This window comes from Fukomys damarensis, unplaced genomic scaffold, assembly GCF_012274545.1.
Source record: "Fukomys damarensis isolate Sample0158 unplaced genomic scaffold, DMR_v1.0_HiC HiC_scaffold_3, whole genome shotgun sequence".
NCBI classification, from domain to species: domain Eukaryota; kingdom Metazoa; phylum Chordata; class Mammalia; order Rodentia; family Bathyergidae; genus Fukomys; species Fukomys damarensis.
Window position 1 is genome coordinate 42238862 of NW_022900915.1, and position 13418 is coordinate 42252279.

The following is a 13418-nucleotide window of genomic DNA, read 5'->3' on the forward strand; positions in this document are numbered from 1 at the left end:
CGCAGGGCGCCCAGGGCCAGTGAGGCGTCACCCGCCTCAGGCTGCAGGGGCACCGACACGCGGCCTTGGTAGTCCTGCCCCACCTTCACGTGCCCGTCCTGTGCCACCAGCACCATGGTCTCCTTCAGGTCCCTTCCGCTCGGGTCTGCCTCGATCTTGGACCACTTGATGCGCAGGGCCTCACCCGCCGACGCAGGCAGCGCAGGGAAGCGGCAGGGCAGCAGGGCTGTGGCCGCTAGGGAGCCCCGCACCAATGGGCCTGGGACGCTGCCCGCAGGGCCTGGGGAGAGAGTCCCGCACCAATGGGCCTGGGACGCTGCCCGCAGGGCCTGGGGAGAGAGGGTGGTTAGCAGTGTGGGCACCCAGGGGGGCTGCTGCAGGGGTGCGCAGTGGTAAAGGCCAGGGCATGATTGTGGAGGGTTTGGGGTTGGTTTTTTTGTTTTGGGTTTTGTTTTGTTTTTGTACCGGAAATCGAACTCAGGCCCTTGCGCTTGAGAAGCAGGTGCTTTGCCCCTGAGCTCCATCCCCGGCCCTGGAGTTCATCTTAAAGTGTGTGTGATTTAATATTTAATATGAAAGCAAGTGCGGGCTTAGAAAAGGAAGAATAAGCAAGGAGTTGGGCTGCGGGTAGAGTTGAGTGGCGGGGCTGCTGGGCAGCACGCAGCAGTCTTGGTTGAATCCCCGAGGGGTGGAGAGAGAGGAGAGGCCGGGAGGGCAGGGGAGAGGAGCAGCTATGGTTGGAAGAAGGGTTAGAAACCGCGGACCAGGTCTGCAGACCACACAAGGTTAGGACAGGCGACCGAAAGGTAAAAACTATGTTCACAGGTCAAAGTGGAAAAACGTTCGTAAAGATAGCTGCTACATTACCTTGGAGGAAATGAAAATAAAGCTCAAAAGGGAAGTGAGAATGAAAAACAAAAACAGAAAACTGCTTCAGGGAGCTGGCGCCGGGGAGCCCTGACAGCCGTAGGCCCCTTGATCCCCAGACTGAGCTGGAGGCCCTCACAGTGACAAATCCAGCTGAGGCCACCTTGCCGCTCCCCACGTCCTGGCCAGAGCTGGCTACTGTTCACTTAACCTCCGATAATACTAATTTTCTGTGTGAGTCCTTAAGCTTTCAATTACAGGGATTGCACTGATTACAGTTTGAGACCACAGCGTGGAAAGATAGAAGCTCCTTCTGCAGCCCTCCCAGGTACCAGTCCCACTGGTTAGGCGGGGGTGCGCCGTAATAACAGAAACCATTGCAGGTGCAGGAGTGAGGTCCATGCAGGGGAATGCAGTCAGCAAGCCATGTGCACCTCCAGGAGAGGTAAAAATACTGATTTCTAACCTAAAAACTGCTGTCTACCTGGCTGGGCCAGGAATCAAACTGTGACACGTGTCTCAGTGGGGGTGCGTGTGTCAAACTGGAAGTTGCGCTGGGGATACATCATTTCGGACAGTCCAGAAGGTACTGTGTAGATGTAATGACCCTTCAGAAAAAAAATACTCCACTGCCAAACACTACAGTTTACCTGAACAAAGACTAAGCTATAAAGTAGAAAGTTGAAATAAATCTAAAATAATTAATGCAGTATGATTGTACGTACAACAGAAATCACTGATCTGTCCCAAAACCATAATGCCTATTGCTGTCTCACACTCATTGTCTTATTAATCTATATATAGTTTTCCCAGAAGGAAGGCATTGAGCAAAATGAGATAAAAACAGAGTGAGGCATGGGCGCTATGAACTGCAATAAGTGACTCTTTGTTTACTAAAATTGTCCGCATTTATAACGTACTATCAAGGCTTCTTCCTCTGCTCCCAAGCTGAGTACAGCACAAGTATTCACTGCAGCTCCTTTTCAGCACCTAAACTCATTCACTTCTCTAAGTCATGACTTACTAACTGGGCTGAAACCTCCATGATGCTTCTAATCTGTAAAATCCACAGGGGAGCCCCTAAAAGTAAGCCCTGCCTGATCTACATTCCTTTCCCTTCGATCCAGTTAGAGAAATGATGACAAAAACAAGATATCTTAAATTTTTTGTCAAAAATAGGGATTTTAAGAAGAGGGGAGAATAGTTTAATCCTAAAAAGTCATGTCATTTATATTCAGCACATGTTCTAGGAAATCTCATTCTCATCTTCCTTCCTGAAGAGTTACTGACTACAAATAAAATGTAGAATCTTCACCAGAAATAAAACTCTGCTTTCTTAACAGAAAAACAGCTTTACTGTCAACTTTAATCATGATATAAATTATGAGACTTTATCATCTCCTTACAAAGTTGCTGGATAAATGTCTTCTAATTCCCTTAATATTTATCGCTAAATTATAGTTCTTTTCAGAATTGTAGGTGCATGAGATAGACATGAAATTCCCCTAAATTTATCCCACGGGGAGTTTTCTGAAATGTAATGCATTATCTGACACCATACTGTAATGAAGATATGCTTTCACAATGATGTCAAAAGGCAATTTCCTAGGGGACTATTTATTATTATAATTAAAAGCTTTGGTTGGGTATAAATATATATATTCCTGTGGGATCCAATCTCACCAATAAGATTAACAAATAACTGCATGAGAAAATCTTTTGTTTTATTCAATTTGGGGTTTTAAATCACTGGGTGACAAGAACTAAGCTCACTAAATCCAAATATTTTAAGAGAAGAAATTCGGTCTATACTATGTAGAAGCTACTCGTGTTTATTAAAAACCTGGCTACCTACAGGAAACTGTGTGGAATTGTGAGGATGCCAGTAAGAAAATGAACTCTAACAGACACGTGCGCTGTTCCCACCCAGTGTTTTGTGGCCTGAGTGGCGCAACAAGGGAGAGAGCTCTGATAATGAGGGGTCAGCTGCCCTTCATTCTGTCAGAAGGCTGTGCAGAGTAAGGGTGATGAAAATCCCATCAGCACAATCCCACCACACACACACACACACACACACACACACACACACGCAGACCTTAGCCAAGTAGATGGAAGATTTAAAATGGGAAATTGTTGCTCCCTTGATGAATACCATTACCTGCTCATCCACTCACTATGCCTTACTCCACAAGGAACAATAAAGTAACGAAGTCAGGGCTGAGTAAGCAGTGATTTGGACGCCTTGTAACCTAACATGCCAAGCATCATCGTAACAGTAAAGATCTCCTCATGTGAAGAAGGGGGGAGGGAATGGGGGAGGGGAGGGCAGGGCAGGGCAGGGCAGGGAGCAAGCTAGTAGTGATGCTTTTCAAATTCCAAGCTCATCATTTACTGTATTTAAAGAGACACAGCCAGAAATTGGAAGAAGGACAAGGAGCTCAGAAATACTGGTCACTGATCCCTTGGGCACCAGGGAGCAAACAGGAAAAAAACCTTAAGACAAAAGTGCATATTTGTGTTCACTCAACAGCTTACTGCTCTGCATCTCACAACACACTTGGAAATGTTTTAACATAGATTTTGTGTATTCAATGTTTGCTTCTCATAGGCATAAATAAATAAATAAATAAAAGTCTCCCTAAATTAACCTCAATTCATTATGAGACTTAATAGTGATCATGGATTGACAAACAACAGAGCCCAATACATAAGAATTATGCGGTATGACTGGTTATTACCACTGTCTTTGAAACAATGTTTTATAAACAGCTACACTATGTATGTGTTGCTTTGCTTCGTTTTTCACTGCGCGAAAGCTGTCCCGCCCACTGCATCCTCTACAAGGCCCTTTCCCTTATGGGTCCCACGCCAACTCCCCTTCCCACGCCCCTCTGCAGAACGCCACTCCTCACTGGATGCTCTTGTCCTTTCCTCCCTGAGTCCTTTACCTTCACTTCCTGAAAACGTACGAAGAAAGCTCTTCAGCCTAACAGATGCGGGAGGCTGCACTGGGGGAGCCGCCTGGGTCCCTCACCAAAGCGCTCGCAAATCCATCCCTCCATCCACGCAGTCAGTAAGTCAGTGAGGCAGTCAACACAGAAAAGGGTTCACTGCTGACAGTGTGCCAGCCGCTCTTTCACATCTGACTGTCTACTGTCGACTCGAGAGAACAGCATGCAATAACATCACCAGAGTGGTGAGTGCTGCATGCTCAGCACTGCACCGGGACACAGGGAGGCTGGTGCATGTGGAGGTTCACTCAGGAAGCCCGAAGTCTGGCGCGGGTGGCAGGTGAGGAAGAGAGGGATGTGTTGGGAGAGCAGCCCAGCAGAAACGCACCAGTGAGGGCCAGCACACTTTCCTCCTTCCAATTTCTGGCTATGTCTCTTTAAATACAGTAAATGATGAGCTTGGAATTTGAAAAGCATCACTACTAGTTTACTTGTTTGTTTGTTTTATTTATTTATTTTGAGACAGGGTCTGTCTCTGTAGTTCAAGCTAACCTTGAGCTCACTGTGTAGCCAAGGCTGGACTCAAACTCATAGTGATCCTCCTGTCTCAGCCTTCCAAAAGCTGGGATTACAGTTGTACGCCATCACACCCAGCAACTACTAGCTTTTCTTAAAATTAAGAAAAAAATGCATGTGCATTTGCAAAGTTACTTTAAACAAACAAACAAAAAAAGCAGAGTCCAAATTCTTGCTATCAACTCTTTCTTTATAATCTTGAGTCTTTGAACCTTAATCTCCAGGGTGTTTAATAATCTTTCTTTCTGTATAAAAAGGCCTCTGAGAAGCAGTATTGGAGAAGCTAGAATTTTTAAACAAGCCTGATGCCAAATATGAGTTACAAGGCAAACTGGATGTGACTGAAAACCCACCTGTAACTCCAACATTCTGTTCATTATTTTGCTTAATTGGTTTGAAACCATTTTTTTCAGCCTTCCACTATTTTAACTAAGAATTTACAGCACTAAGCAGATGAGAAAAAAGGGGCAATTCTTTATTCTAGGGAATCCATGCTGCTGTTCCATCTCCTAGTACAGAAACTGTGAGGTCAGCAAGCAGATGAGAACTTGTTACCCACTCACCTTTCTGTAGCGCATGGGTGACTATTAAGGTTGAGCACATCCACAGGATGCTTCGGATATTCGTCAACATCTTGTCCTAGGAACGAAGAAAACTGAAGTAAATCCTAAGCACTCAGCCTAGTGACAGACCAGACCTCACATGCTACTGTGCATCTTATGTAGGAAAAGTAGAAACAGCAACTTCTTGGAATGTAAAAACAGGAGGAAACTTGTAACAAGAGAAGTTATCTCAACCCTTTCATTACTAGCTTGAATCTCACCCAAGACAGTAGTTGTCACGCGCCATTATTTCCGGGTTCTTCATGCCCTGCATGAATCCCGGATGCGAGTCCGCCGGTGACGGCGGTTCACGCCTGCGCAGAAGGGGCGCTTGGCTCGTCAGAATGACGCAGGCCGGCATTGACCAATAGAAATGGGCTACGCCACCCGAGAGGCTATAAAAGGCAGGCTCGCATCCGGCTCGGGGTCTTTCCGCCATTGAAGATTGCAGAAGAAACTCCAATAAAGCGTGCATCAGAAGAATCCTGAGTGTTGCGTGCTCCTTGCTGGCGAGGTGCGCGCGACAAGTAGTCACCAAAATAACACCAGAATCTAATTTGGGGACACACGACAATATGGACGTGTGTCAAAGTCACCACCGGGTAGGCTACAGGAAGAATGCTAGAGGCCACAGCCAGAATCATTAACAGGATCTGGTGGGGAAAAAAGGAAATGGGATCACAAAGTCTTTAGCAATAAGAAGGTGACTGGATAGATGAGGAAGGTAATGAAGAAGCAACAGCAAAAATGCTGAATATAAGAAATTGGCATCAAACAAGGCACGCAATATCAGAGGAGAGATGAAGGACTTCAGCAGGCTTTTCAGAGCACGGAATCCCCTGGGTTGCGAGCTGACTGAGCAACTCAGGCAAGCGCATTCTGGGGAGTGTTCATTACAAAGTGGCCCGAGCTTGCTGTGGGTTTGAAAGCGGTTCCAACAGTTCCCAACTCCGCGGAGGAAATTGTGAAGGACAATGCCCTGAACTGACTGCCCAGATGTCCCGCCCTGACTTTGGCCCTCGTTCATTCTGTGACATTCAAGAATCTGGGTGTCAGAGTGCTCCCTTCCAGGGTGAACGTCTATGGAGCCTGAACTAGGAGGAGCAGTAGCACCAGTGTTGGAAACCACCAAGTGTGGATGCTAAATGTTCATCAGTGGCCAGATCCTACAGGCTTGGCACCGTCGGAAGGAGGAGCAAGGCGGGTAAGACGGGGTACGCTTGAATGGCCCCCCTGAACTGAGCGGTAACTCCGCCACATGCTTCCAGCCATGACATCCCGTGCCCTGGAATTGCCAATTCTGAGCCAAAGCTGTCTTCTCTTTAGGCTGATTGTCTCAGGTATTTGCTGTGCTTGTGCAAAGCAGACTGACAAAATGACCATCTAGAAATCAAATGCCAACCTCAAGAAAGGCAGATTATTTGGTCTCCATAGTTGTCTTTCTCTACCACATTTAGAACGGCTCCATAAGAACCATTATTGGTTGGCTCCCAAGTAGCCATTCTCCTTCTCCTTTCTCAAAAAAGCACCACTTCCATTCGGGTATCTACCTCTGAGTAAAGCCGAGTACTTTTACAGGAACCTGGGCAGACGCTAGCTCATCCTCTAAGTCCAGCATAGTGGTCCCATTCTTTCTTGCCAGTGATTGATTTTGGGATGGTGGTAGGCATGGAACCTTGGCCAATGAAATATGAGGGAATCTCTGTCCTGGGATGGGGTAGGAGGCTGCTGAGAAAGGTATATTCAACTTGAGAAGATGACAAAGGGAGAGGCCACTTTTCTCCACCGGACATTGTCATGGTAAGATAAGTCTTCTTGAAATCACTGAGCTATCTTGAATACATACGTGTATGAGATAGCTTTGGAAATAAAGCTGGAATGTAGCAGGGAATTCAAGGCTTAAGTCCTCCAGATATGGATCTCAAAGGGGCCATAAGTTTGAACTTCTTTTTATAGGAGCCGACAGATTCCTTTATTGTTCAAACCCTTTAATATAGTTTAGATCTTAGATGTCCCACCAAGGCCCATGTGTTAAAGCTTAGTCCCAAGGTTGGTGCTGCCCAGAAGAGGTGGCAACTGTAGGAGGTGAGGCTGTGGGAGCTCTCGGTGACTGGAATTGTGTTCACAGCATCCCTCCTTTGCTTCCTGGCCTAAGGATGGCTGTGATTTACCGCACATTCCTGCCACCACGCCGGGGCTGCCTCGACAGGCCAGGGGACCATGGTCTGAATCCCTCCAGTACTCCATAACCCTTTCTCTGTAGAAGTTGACAGTCTCATTCTAAACAAACATTCCAAAACAAAATACTAGGAATCTGTAACCCTAGGTATTTATTTCCTGGAGAAAAAGTTCACATGTAATAAACCATATGGCTCACATTTTCCATGTATAGGTCAATCGATAATTCCCCAGGAAAGGACTACATTGCATAATCCCAAGTAAAACTTGGGAGTCAGGCTTGCTGTGCGTCATTTAGTCAGTGATACGTGCTATTAGATTATGTAAAACACCAACTGGGAAGTGCCATAATTTTTGACATTTCTGGATTTCTTATAAGGTACTACAGCAAACTGTTATGCATTACAGGTCTATATTTTACCCATATCTCAATGACACTACAATATTTTAGAGAAAATATACCCATGGTGTAAACAAGATGAAAGCTTAGGTTAGTATCATAAAATATTATTAAAAGTAATACAATCCAAGAGTATTAATTGAATTCAGATAAGAAATCTTTCTTTTATAGCAATAATTACCTACTTTTCTTCAAGAAAAAATATTCTCCTCTTTCTTTTTCTTTTGAGGAAATGTTTAGAGCATAATTTAAGAAGCCTGTTCCCTATTTTCAAACAACCCTGAATTCAAGTTCTACATCCTCCACTTAAGAGTCTTGGATTTTGAATAAATTACATTTCCTCTCTAAACATCATTTTCTGTCGCTATTTAATACTGGAAGTTAGTATTTATTATGGAACTGATTATAAGAACTGATGAAATGCACATAAATGCACACAGCTCAGAGATACACATTGTGTTTACTACTCAATAGTCACTAAAATAATTACTAATTCAGGCTTCCTGTGGGTGTTTTAACTCTGGCCTCATATTGTTAACAGTTAAAAGAAAGTTACCACTTTACGTCTACAACAAACTGCTCCATACTTTGAAGTGTTATGTGCACTGTGCAGTGTGGTGCCAGAAAATGCGGGCAAGTGAGACACTGAAATACCGTGGTAGGCCAGCACCTACCACGACCCGTGCAATGTCGATAGTCATCAGTACCCAGTGTGGAATCGCCAAACAAAAGCAGAAGGAAGATGTGTGAGCCTGATCGGGCAACGGATCTCCCGCCTCCGAGCCCTAATCTGCTAGCAACAGACACTCAGAGTTTGACTGTTGGTGCCACACTGCAAACACACACAGGCGTCTTTAATTTTTGAAGAAAGGATGGAAATCATCCCTCACCTATACAAATCCAAGCATATTAATTGATTGCTCTAAGAAGAAACTAGGGAAGGAAGTCGGTGCATAGAAAATACAAGAAAATAACCAGAAACATTTAAGTACATTGGAACAGGTGCCTAAGTATATTCAAAATACTCCAAACTGAAAACGGTGTGCTCACACCGAGTGAGCACAGACCTCTTCTTTCTTTTGAAAAAGTCATTAGTGGAGCAGCCACCTCTCCTGGAGTCTGTGTCCAGGAGGGCACCGGGCCCATGTAGCCCTTATCTGCTTCCGCCCTGCCTGGCCCCACAGGCTCCGAGGTTCACAGCGCCGTTATCTCTTGTGAATGCATCGCAGTGCCGCCTCGGTCACTCGTTTCCGTCTCCTCTTCCTCAGTGCACACACATTCATCCATCCCTCGTAAGATCACTGTTTGTCTACTGCATTTGATCTTATTCTACCTGGGAACTGTGGAAAACTCTTTGTTTGCAGCACCACCCCACCCCGCTCTCCGCTCCTCTGCTCTCCCCCTCCGTCTGGCTGTTAGTGATAAGAGGACAGCGTGCACGGAAAGACCCGCTGAGATAGCACAGCCAGGGCCTCGATTTAGCCTTCCACTTCAGTAAGGTCAATGAGGAGAGGAAGAAGTCATCACACAATCGGGGACAGCTGGGCCAAACTGTTGAGTCTCCTGGGAGACAGAAGAGACAAGGTCACCAGGACTCCGACCCACGAGAGGTCTGTGGAGAGAAGAGTCCCCCAGGATGGGCAGCCCAGCCACAGTTCTATGAAGCGCACTTGGTATTCTCCCTGGATCTCAGGGAAGCCCAGCTGAGCCGGGGTGACCTAAGGACACAGACACAGTGGTTTTGTCTACTGTTCTGCTAATTAGTTCCCCCAGACAACCAGTCTAGGAGCCCTGGGTCACGCAGCACGCGTCATGAGCCCTGCCAATCAGATTTCCCCTTGGCTCTTTCTCACAAGCAGCAGTGGTGAAACTCGGGAGACACCTCAAGGTTTAGATGCGAAGTTCCGTCAAGTGACTTTACAGTAGTCACCGTGCCACACGTGCCCGCATCATTAGCCTGCACCTGGGTCCCCCGGGAATCCTGGGCTTGGCTGCACTTTGGGGGGTTGTTGTCCCTCTGCTCTCTGCCTGGGAAATCCCTCCCTCATTTCCCTCTTTCTCAAGCTCTGTTTTCATCCCAGCTCACACCACCTTTACCTGTGTGTGAGGAACCCCATTTCCCTACCCAATGTAGTAGAAAACCCAGGACAGGGTCTCTGATTTGTTTTTCGCTCCTGTGTTCACAATGCCTGGGGCTCTCAGTAAATATTATTTAAAAGAATGACTATATCCCCAGGTTTCCATTGTGCATACACAGTCTCATATATTACTCTCTTCACTTAAAATACACGCTCCACCTCTTGATGGAGGAGGAAGGGAAGAGGAAAAGGGCGGGAAGAAAGGAATGAAGACGCGTAGTGTCCATGGACCAACACCACACAAGGAATGTGATGATTATGTACGGCAAGCATGGACTAATAAAATAATACTAGCAACAACCATACGTGTTCGGCATCATCAAACACAACCCTTCTACGTCACTGTTAGCTTTCAAAGCTTTCCACAAGATGGGTATGGTAGCAACATTTAATCAACCAGTTCCCTGCAATAATCTTTTATGATAAATGTTTGCTGTTAAAATAATGCTCCAAGGGCCACCCTTGCCCATTCATCTTGGGTGAAAATTGCGGCCATCTGTAAATGGGAGCTTCTACCAGTAGAACTGCCAGTTCCATGGATCTAGCTGTATATGTTTTAAAACTTTGTTGCTAAATCAAAGAATCGTGATTGCCACCTAATTTCCTAAAGACAACAAGACAACCTATCTTTGTTCCCATAATATTTTCTGAAACATTGTTTCTGTAGAAGCCAACTAACAAAGGATGCTTCTCAAGCTACGTTTTTCTTTCCTGCTGAGTGGTGAAGAAAGGTGTACGTCGTGAACGTACCACTGGTGTTTTAGTCAACACTTCCTTCACTGTTAATGAGGCTACAGAAATCTTTGCATGATTTAAAACATTTACTTTTCTCTGTGACATTACCTGCACATGAATTTTGGCCATACTTGAAATAGAAAAGGTTGTATGTTAACTACTCCTGAAAGTTCTTGGTACATCAAAAGTTATTAGCTCTTTGTCTCTCATATAATGCAGATTGTTTTCTTGTTGATCATTTAATTATTATTTAGTCAGGCTCACCATCAGTTTCTGGTTTGTCTTTTGGGTTTATGTTTTGCTTAGAACATGTTTCTCGTTCCCTAGTTTCTTTTTCAAAATCTCACAGTCTCCTCTCATCATTTTTATCCCAGTAATTTTTCAAATAATATCATTCCTTCCATTGCATTTGGATTCACCTTAAGTTTTGTTTAGGATGGCAAATGGGGTAGAGGTTGGTTCTTATTTTGAGTGGACCAGTCAACTGTCCCACAATAGTCACGGAATAGTCTTTATTTCCACTGCGTGACCCCGACATGTGTATTGATCTCTGAACTACATCTTCTGATCAGTGAACTAGATAATCTTAAAAACCATAGGCTTCTGGCTCCTTTTATAGGTTTGGTTGGACATACACGAAATGCTTCAGTGCTATTTTTAGTAAGATTATAGAATTAGATGCATGTGAATTCCATAGGCATAATACCTTAGCATCCCTTATTTGCATAGTTTTGCACTTTTCAGAGCCCTTTCACAGACATGAGCTCTTTGGTCTTTACAGCAGCATATCCCTTTCCTGCATCATGGTGCTGAGCATCCAGCAGTTCTATCTTTACTCAGCTTCCCCAGCTAAGGAGCCTAACTCAAACTTTCTGACTTTGAGTCTAATGCTTATTTCGCTAAACCTCAAAGAATATCAAATCAGTAATTTAACAGTAAAAAGGTTATAATTTATTATATATTATATGTTTATTATAAAATCTGTAATTTCACCTTAGACACATAAACATCTCTTAAAGTTCTCAGAAGGAAGTAGAGTATATAGAGATACTGAAATAAATATAAATGTAAACCTTCATTTGTACCTACTTATTGATGTTAGATCTATCCCAAGACTTTTAGGACACATAACTGGCAAACTCATTAAATCAAGCCCCTTTGTACTGGCAACCAAAAGACAAGCATATTTAGCAAATGCAGCTAGGAGAACTTAGTGTCTAAAACTCCTACACATATACACGAATGAGAAAGGAAACTGGCAAAAACCCACTGAGCCAAATGGAGCGTGGCCAAGATAGTTATCTCTACTTCCCCTGGTTCTGATTCCAGATCAGAGAGAGCACGGGCTTTCTATTTCCTGGTAGAGTCAAAGTGTGAGCCTATGCGACAATCAGCACATTTCTTAGACCCAGGGAGGAGCTCCCAACAGTGAGTGTTTGTCCTAATGGGTTTCTCTAGGTGGGTGGTAGAAAAATTGCCTACTATAGCCATTCACTCTTTCTGCAAAAGAACCAAGTGTCACAAGCTCTAATCCTTTACAGAGCTGTGTCCCTTGATGTTTGCCCAGGAGTCAAGGTAACAACGTTGTTTAAACTACACCGGGAAAGGAAGGCTCAGCTGTAGCACCATGGGAGACACGGTTAGTTGATCACTGGGTTCTCAAAGTCTGTGCTGCCCATTTAGATGACCAATCATTAACCACATAGCATTTCAGCATAATACTGCGAAGAGAAGAAACATCCCGCCGCAGTGATCACCTCCAGCTCTGTAGCTCTCCCAGATTCTACCAGCACCTAGGCACAGATACCTTGGGCAACACAAGTGTCTCTTTCCAAACTGCAAAATCAAGGTGGAAACCTATATCCACAAACACACATAACCCTAAGTAGATTCTTTTCTAAATTCACTTATGAAAGCTGGGGTTACAATTTAGGATGAACTTTTTTTTTTTAATCTACCAATAAAAAACCATTGTGAACTCTGCAGGGATCCTAGCTGCTCTCCTGTGTCTCAGACTCCTTTGTCCACCCACACAAAAGATGAGGCCCCCGGGAACTCTTCCGGAGGAGCAAATGGTCATTCACAGGAGGGACCACCGGGCCTTTGCAGTGTTCATGCCCCGGCTGGCAATCTAGACCACCGCAAAGTACCCCAGTTTTACTTAGAGCTCAGAACTAGAAGGTGGGCCCTTGGGCACAGTCATCTGCATGGCCTGCTCTTCCAAATTCTCATTTCCCCAACTGGAAACCCAGTTCTATCTTCTCGGAAATGCTCCCTTCCATTAGGGTCTTCCCACTCCCCTGTCAAACCCACCACATCTAATTTCATGACTTCCCCCCAATGTTTTCACAATGAGTCTGCCACACTGTCTGGGCGGCACTGCAGAAAACCTGGGTCACGGCTTTTAGACAGAAAAGGAAAATGGATCCATCAGCTATGGAATCCAGAGTGCAAGCCCAGCTCCTTAAAATCCAGGTCTTCCAAAGTAGAAGAACCAGGAGAATTAAAATGCCCCCTTGACTAGAAGCGCTGGTCCTGAGCACGACAAACGCCTGACATTCTAGACAAACACTTTACTGCCTCGTGGAACGTGATCAATCTTGTAATTAACTAAAAATTGGCCTTTAGACAAAAGAATAACTTTTAAATATATTTAAAATGCTCGTCTCATTTTCATGCCAGAAAGGGAGAGTTTGCTTGAAGTGAATCCTTCACCCCTTCTCGCCTCAAGGCAAAAGCTCTGTACCTCTCCGAACATTCACAAGAAGCAAGAAAAAGCCGGGCGTGGTGGCGCATGCTTGGGAGCCCATCACTATGGGAGGCTGAGGCAGGAGGCTCGAAAGATCGAGCCCAGCCTGGGCAACCCAGTGACTTCTCTCTGCCTCCCATCATTGAAGTAGCCTTCTCACAAGAGCGGTTAGCACCGTCTGAAAGGAGGCTGAGTCCGCTCCGGCTACAGGCGGTCCCGGAG

At 45.0% G+C, this 13418-nt stretch overlaps 1 protein-coding gene across 4 annotated transcripts in view; it reads right to left on the reverse strand.

The window, feature by feature from the left end:
- The window catches only part of Vcan (versican), a 105317-nt gene that overhangs the window by 89745 nt on the left and 2154 nt on the right, over positions 1-13418 (reverse strand). For 3 of the 4 annotated variants that reach the window (XM_033767827.1, XM_033767828.1, XM_033767822.1), the window contains exons 2-3: positions 4958-5033; positions 1-280 (exon numbers count right to left, since the gene is read on the reverse strand). The exon at positions 1-280 is cut by the window's left edge and continues 113 nt beyond it. In XM_033767827.1, coding sequence (XP_033623718.1) covers positions 1-280; positions 4958-5027 — 350 coding nt within the window. In that variant the 5' untranslated portion in view covers positions 5028-5033. Of the gene's footprint in view, positions 281-4957; positions 5034-5217; positions 5254-13418 lie in introns of those variants that run through there. The other variant, XM_033767825.1, reaches the window with a different exon arrangement.